Genomic DNA, 11,320 nt, shown 5'->3' with positions numbered 1-11,320 from the left:
CGTGGTAGCTTGAGATTAAGCAAGGATGGACTTGAAAATATGCATGTTACTTTCTTTTATGTCATAGAATATGTTCGCTTAGAAATAAGGGACTATTCTATCATATATTATTAAGGCAAGTTTGTCACATATTTACATCATAATCATCAATAAAGAATGGAGTGGATTCTTGATCTTAGATGGTAACCTTCATATAATTGAATTACTCATTTATAATTCCTCTTCTTGTTCACCTATATTATACATATATATATATATAGGGGAAGGTTAACATACAAATAAAATTAACGTGCTAAACGTGAGAATCAAGTAGAGTAATTATATATATAAGTAGAGTAATTATCATAGAGTAATTACATAATTACTCTATGATAATTACTCTACTTGTATATATTATTACTCTACTTGATTCTCATGTTTAACACGTTAATTTCATTTGTATTTGATCCAAACCCTGTGTGTGTGTGTGTGTGTGTGTTATTTTATGAAAGTTTAAAAAACCACTTCAAAATGACTAAACTCTCTAATTGAATTAAAACGAAAAATTGTTATTAGAAATATTTGTGTCCACGTATCGATACTTGATTCTTACCAATACTATTCTACATATAAGATAGGTACACTTGCGTATTTCGTGTGTGTTTGGTCTTAGTAGAAATCACTTTTATAAATTTAAAACAAGATCTTGTGCGGAAGCTAAATTCCAATCCTTTATACTTTTTAACCACACCGCACCACAACATCACGGTCCGACATTCAACCTTTTTAATCAATCGGGTCCCAACCTCGGCCTTGGTTGATCAAACTCCATATGAACAGTTCAAGAAAAAGAAACCAATTATTGAACACGCTCGAGTATTTGGGTGCATGGCGTATGCTAAAGTTAATAGTGTACATCTAAAGAAACTTGATGACAGGTCAAGACAACTCGTTTATCTCGGGTCGGGGATGGGTTCAAAAGCATACCGTCTCTTTGATCCGAACACCCGGAAAATAGTTGTTAGTTGGGACGTTGTGTTTGACGAAAACAAAGGGTGGAATTGGGTAAAGAAAGTCAAGAAGAATGACTACGAGCCGTGTATGTTTTCTATTGTTTGGGGGGTGCGGTTGACAATGAAACTGGTCAAATCGAACCCACTATTGAAGAAACGTCTGAAAGCAACCCGAGTAGTCCAAGCTCAGTACCTGCATCATCGGTTCAACCCGAGTCCAATTACTCGGCATAATCAAGTCATATCAGGCATAATTCCTCAACCCGCTCTCAAATTCAGTCGACGAGTAATGGGTCACATGTTTATTCAGGTGAAAATGAGTCCCAAACTTGTCTAAGACGCTCAACCCGAGTCTCGGTTTTACCAAGAAGACTACAGGAAGATTATGTGTTACATGTTGACTCTGACTATGAGCAATTGCTTCTTACATCAAGTGGTGAACCGAGTAGTTATTTTGAGGCTTAGTCGAACCAAGAATGGATTCAAGCTATGAATACCGAGATCGATTCGATAAACAAGAATGAAACATGGAAGTTAGTCGAACTTCCAAATGGTGCACAATGTATCGGGTTGAAGTGGGTGTTCAAACTTAAACAGAACGCGGATGGAACGATAAATAAGTACAAAGCTCGGTTGGTTACAAAGGGTTACGTGCAACAACTTGGGATTGACTTTGATGATGTTTTCGCTCCGGTAGCCCGAATCGAGACCGTTCAGCTACTAATCGCATTGCCTGCATCTAACGGGTGGGAAATCCACCATCTTGATGTAAAAACGGATTTTCTATATGGTGAATTGAAAGAAATTGTGTTCGTTTCACAACCCGAAGGATACTAGAAAGAGGCGAGGAGGCAACATTTTACAGGTTTTCAAAGGCCTTGTACGGGTTAAGGCAAGCTCCCCGAGCTTGGAACACAAAGCTCGATAACATCCTATGAAATATGAAGTTTCAAAAATGTTCCAAGGAACAATCGTTTTACCGGAAGACGGATGGGAAACATTTTTTGATCTTAGCCGTGTATGTGGATGATTTATTTATGACATGTACAAGCTCGAGTATAATTTACGATTTCAAGAAGGGTACGACGACCAAGTTTGAAATGTCTGGTCTCGGGAAGTTAACCTATTATCTCACTCAAGCACTCGCAAGAATCAAGTTCACGGAGATGTGCGAGTTACTTGGAGTTGGAGACCTTTCTAATCCGATTTAAAAATTAGGGGGGTGAATGTTGCATTAATTTCTATTCCGAGTCACAAGTCGGTGAACCGAACCTAAGAGGTTTTAACTAGTCGGTTAAAGTCTAAGGGGTATAATGAAACATTCTTCCATTTGCTTGGTGGCCATATTCACCTTGTGGGCCAAGTTGAGTGGTGAATACATATTATGCTTGGCGACCAAATTGGGTTATTAATATAAATACATGTACAAAGTTAATGTTAAATCACAACAACACAACAATCACCACCATTACTACCAAAGATATTGCAATAAGTTTTTGAGCTATATTAACTGGTTATAATATAAGTCAGTTATTTCTAAGTTGTTCGTTAATTATTCTTGATGTATCTAATAATCTTAGACGTTTGTATATTTACAACGATGTAAAGGTGACCAAAAAGTACTTGTATATTTTCGAATTTGGCCTCGGTGAAGAGAAATTTTAAGAAGATACTGGTGATCATGGTTGTAAAAATCTTGATTAAGCAACAATTAATCGCCGTATAATCCCGGTTAATCGTCCTACTACAATAGGTGATGAAAAAGCAATTGCATATTTTGAAAGGACTGTTGTTGTAATTACTTTGTAATCAATCTTTCATGCGTTCATCATTCCCCCAATTGACTTTGCTTCCAAATTAAATATTTTTGTTTTTATTTTTAAATTTTAATTAAATGTTTAATTCGATTTATCAACCGAAAGAATTCACCAAGCTGATTTCTTCCTCAACCCTGGGTACTTTTTCGTCGTCATCTTCAAATTCAAAGTTCATGCAAATGAATCAAAATTGGAGCCCTAGTTGTTGATTTGATAATAAATAATTACAACTTTTTTGTGCAATTTTGTTGAAATTACATGAAATTATATGTTTTTTTGTTCGTAAAGCGTTAGCGGCGATTTACGAAGAAAAAAACATATCGAATCGAAATGCCGCTGGAATCCGATCATGAAACGGACGATCCAGATACCGATTTCGTTGAGATCGATCCTTCCGGTCGTTACGGTCGGGTTAGTACCTTCCATTTTACGCTAATAATATTATTATTATTATGATTTTTGGTTGTTATTTGATGCTGAATTTGGAGGAACAATTTGCAGTATAAAGAAGTCCTGGGAAGAGGTGCTTTTAAAAAAGTGTATCCTTCTCTAACATTATTATTATTATTATTAGTTGTTTATTAGTTTATGCTTCAACATGCAACTTCATTATATTTATAACAACAACTAGGTTAGAATTAGAAACCGGTGTGTTATGCAATTGAATAAAGGTATATGTTAGACCTTATTTGTTTGAAAATGAAATCGGTTTGCTTTAATGTTGCAAGCTGTAAATGTATGCATTACGAAGGGGTGAATGATGTGGTGGGGTGGTCATGAGTTTTGCCTTAGGTTCACCTAGGCGTTAGAGCATCAAGAGGACCTCCTTCTGTTCGACGTCGTGGGTTCGAATCCCGCTCATGTGTCATATTCCCAGGTTTAAGCCTAGGTGAAGCACCACTGGGTGGATTAGGCCTCACGGCATTGAGTGATCGAGCCCCCCTGAGAGCTTTCCAGGGGTTTAGCAAGTGTTCGTCGTTCAAAAAAATTGAAGGGGTGAATGGTGAAATAAGTGACGTGGGAAAAACTAGGTTGGACTCTTAGAATTGTGACATGTGCCCGTGGATAGTTACTTATTTATTAAGTGTAGATGATAAATAATTTGGACTGAGATAATGCTAGTGTTACAACATTGAAATTTAAGGTGTTTGTAATCCTTGATCAATTTGGGGAATTTAGATACAAAGCATTTGATGAATTGGAAGGAATTGAAGTAGCATGGAATCAAATCAAGGTTTCTGATTTCTTAAAATATCCTGACGAGCTCGAACGCCTATACGCAGAAGTTCATTTGCTTAAAACGTTAAAGCACAAGAACATAATTAAATTCTACAATTCATGGGTCGATACAACGAACGAACACATCAACTTTATCACTGAGATTTTCACATCTGGAACATTAAGACAGTAAGTTTAATTTGTTGTTAAAAGTTGTGTATTTTGTTGCTAAACATTGATACGAAAGCATGTTTAACATTGTTATAGATATCGAAAGAAACATAAACATGTAGATCTAAGAGCATTAAAGAAGTGGTCTAAACAAATATTAGAGGGACTTTTGTATCTTCACGGTCATGACCCGCCAGTTATACATCGTGACCTGAAGTGTGACAATATTTTTGTTAATGGGAATCAAGGGGAGGTTAAAATTGGTGATCTTGGATTGGCTGCTATTCTTTTACAGGCTCGATCTGCTCACAGTGTCATTGGTGAGCACTTTTTTTTTGTTTGTGATTGTGATTAATTATGATTATACTGAAACTATTGTGATATGAAATTTAGGTACTCCTGAGTTTATGGCACCTGAGCTTTATGAAGAGGAATATAATGAACTTGTAGATATATATGCCTTTGGAATGTGCTTATTGGAATTGGTGACGTTTGAGTATCCGTATTGTGAATGTTCTAATGCTGCTCAGATATATAAGAAAGTGACATCAGTAAGTAATTTATGATCACTTGCAGTTTAAGTTACATTTGTTAAGTTTTAGGCGTATATTAATCACCAAAATTTATGTCAATTCTTATGTATGCTGAGTAATGAAGGTTGGATTTGATGAATATTGAAGAAATGAGTTTTTTTTTACTGTTTACACCCCTAATGCTAGGAGGCCTGTAAGCGAACTGAACGAACACAAACGGAGCTTGTTCGTGTTTGTTTGTTTAACTCTAATATAACCAATGAATGGACACAAACACTTAAATGAACCTGTTTTTTTTTTCATGTCCGTTCTTTAAGAAAGTGAACATGTGTGTGTTCGTTTATGTTCATTCATTGATATTCTAAATGAGTGAGAACATATACAAACATAAATAAACGAACATAAACAAAGAAAATAAACGTAATCTTGTTTGATCGTTAGTCGACTACCCGAGGCATGGTTCTAAAATTTTATTGAGTTGATGAGTTGATACATGATGGGCCAATTAGTATTACTAATAACTAATGTATAAGTTTGAATAAGTAAATGAACATAAACGAACAAACAAACGTAAATGAATAAACTCAAACGAATGTAAATGTACAAATGTTTTGCTCATGTTCATTTGTTTATCAAATAAACATACATAAACAAACTCTGTTTCCTTTCATAGCCCAATAACCCATATCCTAGTTTTCTCACAAGAACGTTTTTTTTACCATAGTTCATTTTAATTCCTTTAAACAATCAGAATTCATGGAACATGTTTTTCAATCTTGTTAGGGAGTCAAACCAGCATCATTAGCAAAAGTTAAGGATCCTGAAATCAAATCATTTATAGAAAAGTGTATTGCTAAAGTTTCTGATAGATTATCCGCCAAAGAATTATTAATGGATGAGTTTTTACATGATGAGCATTGTGACAGTGTACATACACGAGGTCAAACGAGTTCAAGTTCCAATCCAGGTAATATCTGCAATACGCTTCTCAAAATATTTTTCATATATTTTTCATTTTCTGATGAATTTTTATAGATGATGATGGCGTTAAGCTTGACAATGGTGAAACTCAAGCTAGAGATTTCACAGTCAAAGGTCAAATGAGAGACCTGAATACTGTTTTTCTAAAACTGCGTATAGAAGATACCACAGGTTGTCTTTTTATCTTTGCTTACTTTAGATTTAGCCAAATCGGTTGTGAGCTAGTCGAGATCGGCTCGCTTAAAACACGAACAGTCCCGAGCTTTAGCGTGCTTCAGTTTATATTTGAGATCAATTTTATAAACAAGCCTGAGCCCAAACTTCACAGTTATAGTTTAAGTTAGCTCGCATGCTTAAACGCATCTTAGTTATGTTGTTTTTATTTAGTATATTAAATATGTTTTTATGTGTTAGTTCTTATTATACATTTAATTATAACAAAAATAACTAGAATAATAGTATTATGCTATACATAAAACTATAATTTACAACTGTATATGAAAATAATTATAAATGCATATAAACGAAATAGTTAAATAATAAAAGAGTTGAGCTCGAGCTCGCAAAACTACTCATGAGCCGAGCTCGAGGCTATATTTGAGTTCATATCATAAACAAGCTCAAGCCCGAGTTTCAGCTATCGAGCTTGACTAGATTTGTTAGCCAATAGAGGCTTTTATTTGTATTAACTTTTATTTAATATCTTAATTATACATTTACGCATTAATTATTATTATACATTAGATTATGACAAAAGTAACTACCATAATATTATTATGTTTTTTATAAAACTATAATTTTCAATTGTATTTGGAAATAATTATAAATGTATGCAAATAAAGTAGTTAAATAATTAATAAATAACAACGAGCTGAGCTTGAGCCTATATTTGAGCTTATTTAATAAACAAGCTCGAGCCCGAGCTTCAGATTTGAGCTTGACTAGACTCGTGAGCCTAAATGAGCCTGTTATATAACTGTTATTTAATATATTAAATATATACATGTTCATTATTATTATTACTATTATTATTATTATTGTTATTATTATTATTATTATTAAATTATGACAAACGTAACTAAACTAATAGTATTATGTTATATGTAATAAAATTATAATGTACAACTGTATATAAAGAAAAAAGTAGTTAAATTTTAAATGATCCGAACTCAAGCTTGTCAAACTACTCTTGAGCCGAGCTCGAGCTTTAGAAATAGAGCTTGGCTCGGCTCATTTACACCCTAATATTTGAGGCAGCAAACTGGAAGGGCTGTGTAACTTGTTATAGCAGGTAATTTTCATATGGGTTAAAAGTTAAAACGGTGGGGCTCCATTGGGTTTTAAACGTTACACTTTTGGTCCAGATATTAAAAAACTTTTATAAATAGTTAGTGTAATGTGGTTACAATCAGGTTCCTGTTTTAATCCGATTACCGTTGGATAACACACTCTTTTTGCTCCCACAAAAAGACTCAGATTTAAAAAATAATGATTTAAAAGACCCTTTATAAAATGATGACGTGGCTGCTGCCTTATCAGTAACTTGACCATGTTGACTTTTTGTATTTGTGAGCCAGGGAATGTACGCAACATCCACTTTCCGTTCGATACCGATAACGACACATCAATCGCGGTTGCGAGCGAAATGGTTGAAGAACTCGACTTAACCGATCAAGACGTCTCAACAATCGCGGAAATGATCGATGCAGAAATCCGGTCATGCATTCCCGACCGGGCCCCACGGGACTACTTTGAGGATCAAGAAGATAATGAACCTTCTGGCTCGGTTGACTCGCCCTCTGACCAACCAAATGAGTCTCCGTCCTCTTTGACCATCAAATCTTGTACTTCACCCGGAGTTTTAGCCCTTGAAAGATTACCTTCAGGTAGAAAAATTTGGTGTGATTCACCCAAAGGATGTTTTACTCCGCTCAGACCGCGCTCAAACGTCTCTGGAGAAAACACGCCCAAAACCGAAGACGAAAACGAGAATGAAAACGAAAATGAAAATGAGAACGAGAATGAGAACGAGAACGTGAACAAGACTGAGAACGAGACTGGGACTGCGAATGAGAATGAAAATGAAAACGAGGATGATAAAGTGGAATTGATTATGGAAAGACTAGATAATTTGTTGATTGAGCAACAAAAAGAATTGGATGAACTGAAAAGGAAACACAGGTTGGTTGTATCGGACATGTTAAAGAAACTTCCACCCGAGACCCGTCAAGAAGTTGCTAACAACCGTAACGTGCAGATCTTCGAGGCGTCGGACGTTGATTCCTAGTAAGTTTTACAATATTAAGGTATATCGAAATCACACGAGGTTGATGAATACTTGTACATACTTATAATGTTGAGTTCAATTGTGAGTTTCACTTGGTTTGGAGTTTGGACTGTAATATTTGTAACATTTTTTGAATCTTGACATTATCATTAGTAGAAGCATTGTTATTCTTGAGTGGTAGGTTAAAGACCAATATTTGATTATAAGTCCACTAATTCACCGTTAATGGACTGGTAGATTACCCCAAGTCTATTATTAGGTTATAACAAGTCACTTTACCACTTATAATAACACATAAATATATATACAAATAAATTCAAATATTTTTAAAATTACATTATATTTAGAATCACTTAAAAATACGGATATTTTGTACTACTTAACATAATTTCCTAAATATGTTTTAGCAATAAACATGTCAACAAAATGATCATTCGTAATCCTACGGAGAAAATTATGACAATAATATTAATCTTGATATTCGAATGTTATGAGCACATAAGTGGAAACCATCTATATGTAGCTCAGATGGCGTTACTAGTTTACTACTGACACACATGAAGGTCTCTCATATTCCTTTGGTATGTTCTCAGCAACCCACAATTATTAACATGTTCGTTGATACAGATACCTTCAACAAGTTACATTTATAGACGCTACGAAACGATGCTTGAGATATTGGTAAAAAAAGTTTCATTTGCCTTGTTATGTAGGTTATTGAGGAAGGGGTGAGACAAACAAATGAGTTCATTATAAAGAATGCAACATTTTTTTTAGGTTTTCATATTGTAACGATAAAGAAGTTGTGCTGCCATTGACTATACACTGCATGCGTTAGTACTCATCATATACTCAAATCAATATGGATCGAAGGTCACTCCACAAAATTAGTGTATGCGTGTGATTTATAAATAAATTGATTGATTTTGTTATGTTGCACGTGTACGGTATATAAAGAAGGAACAATAAGTACTCGTATAATCGTATTCTTAGACTCCATGCTTATTTTGATATATAGTTTAACATTTTATTTTATTTTGAGAAATCAAATCACATTTAGGAGTGAGCATAAACCTGGTAATTAGTATTAAGTTCCGATGTCGCCCCCAAGAAAATAATTCCTAGGTCCGTCACTGCAAATAAGGTCAGTTCCCGGGTGTTAAAACTACCCATACCCTATGACCGGGTTCAGTATGGCGGGTAAGACCCGTTTGCTACTATATGGATGAGCATAAACCAGGTAAAACCCGTTTGGTCCTATAAGAGGAGCATAAATCGGGTAAGACCAGCGAAAGCCAAACCAATCAAACCTTTATATTTACAATAGGGTCGATTCCCGAACCCTGAAAATACCATTAACCGAGTCTAGGTCGTATATTACGGCTTGACCTGTCTGTTCACCCCTAATCACATTTTCTCAGCTTTATTTGTATAAAACATTAAAACTAGCATTTTATTTTGCGCAAGTCATTTAAATTGGGCCTCAAATACTAAAAGAGACCTTAAAACCCACACAACCCAGCCCACAGAACAAGTTATAACACACACTAGTCCCATTGTGCTATAAAAACTACCTAGGGTTTCATTTTCTTTTCTCCCCACTGTAACGCAAAGTCTCCGCCGCCGTTATTCGTCGGCGTCTCATCTAAAGGTATATTCCGATCATCCATACTTTACTACCGATCTATAATTCGTACTCTTAATTGTTAATATTAGGAATTCGTACTCTATATTGCTAGACAATAGATTACTGCTCATTAGTTTCCAGTAATTAATATTCTGTTACAGATCTAGAATTTGCACTCTTTATTTTTTGTTATTATCTGTTTAAATTTGAAATTAGGAACGTAAATTGCAGTTAATGTCTTCGCATTTTGTATTTTGTATGAATTATTTTCACACGTGCGTTAATTGCACTCTAAATGTTTGTAATTTACTGTTTTTATTAGGAAAAAAATGACAACTAGATTGAGGAAGAACCGTAAGAAGCGCGGTCACGTGAGCGCCGGGCACGGTCGTATCGGGAAGCACCGAAAGCATCCTGGAGGTCGTGGTAACGCTGGAGGTATGCACCACCACAGGATCCTATTCGACAAGTACCATCCCGGTTACTTCGGTAAAGTCGGTATGCGATACTTCCACAAGCTCCGCAACAAGTTCTACTGCCCGATTGTCAATGTTGACAAGCTTTGGTCGTTGGTGCCTGAGGATGTCAAGGAGAAGGCAACTGCGGATAAGGTTCCGGTGCTTGATGTTACTCAGCTTGGGTACTTTAAGGTTTTGGGTAAGGGGACTGTGCCCGCGAAGCCCATTGTTGTGAAGGCGAAGCTTGTTTCGAAGACGGCGGAGAAGAAGATTAAGGAGGCGGGTGGCGCGGTTGTGCTCACTGCTTAGGTTTGTGTTTCATGGGTTTGATTATGTGTTATGGTTAGTTTTTATAAGACTTTGTTATGGTGAATTTGGATTCATATTTGATTTAAGTTTTGAAATTGAAACTATTGGTTGTGTTCACTGTTGAATGGCTTATAGTCTCACCTTTTTATGCTATGAATGGTTTTCTTGACTGAAAACACACGAGCTGGTTAAAACCGATTTTGCGACGCTTTGGCTGGTTTGCTAATTCAGTATTTGTTATGTATGTTAAGATCAAAGGGTAATGTTAGGTTTAAAGTAGAACCTGTGTACTCTTTATTTTTCATCGAACATGTTTGACGGCTTATAAACGAAATTTAGTTAATATACACAAGTTGTGGTAATAGTCATTAAAGTCTTTGTTTGAACTCTAAACAAGTATGAATAAGATTTAATCAAAGTAACTGATTTAAGAGCTCAAGCATAGCATATGCTTAAAAACGATTTGACATTTAAATCTATTTCCTTCTTTAATCTTAGGTCAAAAAGTCTAGGCCTGAAACGAAATTTAAAAATAGCTAATGATTTGACATAATTAAACTTGCACCATTTATCTATATGTCCAAGTGTTCGAAGGCAATTGATTGCTTATGTGCTACATTCACAAAAATGAGCTTATTTTGATGTCATTTATCACGTTAACTACCGAAAAAGCTCTCCTTAAAAAAGAACTCCTTTTCTAGACTTCCAAATAATCGAACAAGTGACCACAAAGTCCTTTCGTACCGCATGCCTTTCTTCCAGATGGCACCCATGTCTGACTGGATGATCCAGCAGACCCTAGCCGAGTTAAAATACTCCTGTTGTGGAACCTTAAACCAATCTTGAATGATAGACCAAATGCCCGTTGGAACCGGGCATTGTACAACGATGTGTATGGTGGATTCCGGCTGCACTTCACATAACCCA

General features: G+C 35.4%; 1 protein-coding gene and 1 pseudogene across 2 annotated transcripts; both read left to right on the top strand.

Moving 5' to 3' along the window:
* The first annotated feature begins 3,120 nt into the window (after positions 1-3,120).
* Positions 3,121-8,231, top strand: LOC143560690 (putative serine/threonine-protein kinase WNK3). The gene is made up of 8 exons (XM_077048937.1): positions 3,121-3,220; positions 3,311-3,348; positions 3,989-4,216; positions 4,295-4,518; positions 4,592-4,749; positions 5,515-5,698; positions 5,767-5,883; positions 7,290-8,231. Exons 1-8 carry the CDS (start codon positions 3,140-3,142, stop codon positions 7,997-7,999), a joined length of 1,740 nt encoding a protein of 579 aa, XP_076905052.1. The 5' UTR covers positions 3,121-3,139; the 3' UTR covers positions 8,000-8,231.
* Positions 8,232-9,550: 1,319 nt separating this feature from the next.
* On the top strand, positions 9,551-10,510 carry LOC143560688 (large ribosomal subunit protein uL15x pseudogene; annotated as a pseudogene). Its single transcript, XR_013140169.1, has 2 exons — positions 9,551-9,650; positions 9,949-10,510. The product of XR_013140169.1 is annotated as a large ribosomal subunit protein uL15x pseudogene (transcript).
* The last annotated feature ends 810 nt before the right edge of the window (positions 10,511-11,320 follow it).

Source organism: Bidens hawaiensis, unplaced genomic scaffold, assembly GCF_021521415.1.
Source record: "Bidens hawaiensis isolate Kalapana, Puna unplaced genomic scaffold, B.hawaiensis_p1.1 tig00020425_1, whole genome shotgun sequence".
Classification (NCBI taxonomy): domain Eukaryota; kingdom Viridiplantae; phylum Streptophyta; class Magnoliopsida; order Asterales; family Asteraceae; genus Bidens; species Bidens hawaiensis.
This window is presented reverse-complemented; position numbering and strand designations above follow the sequence as displayed.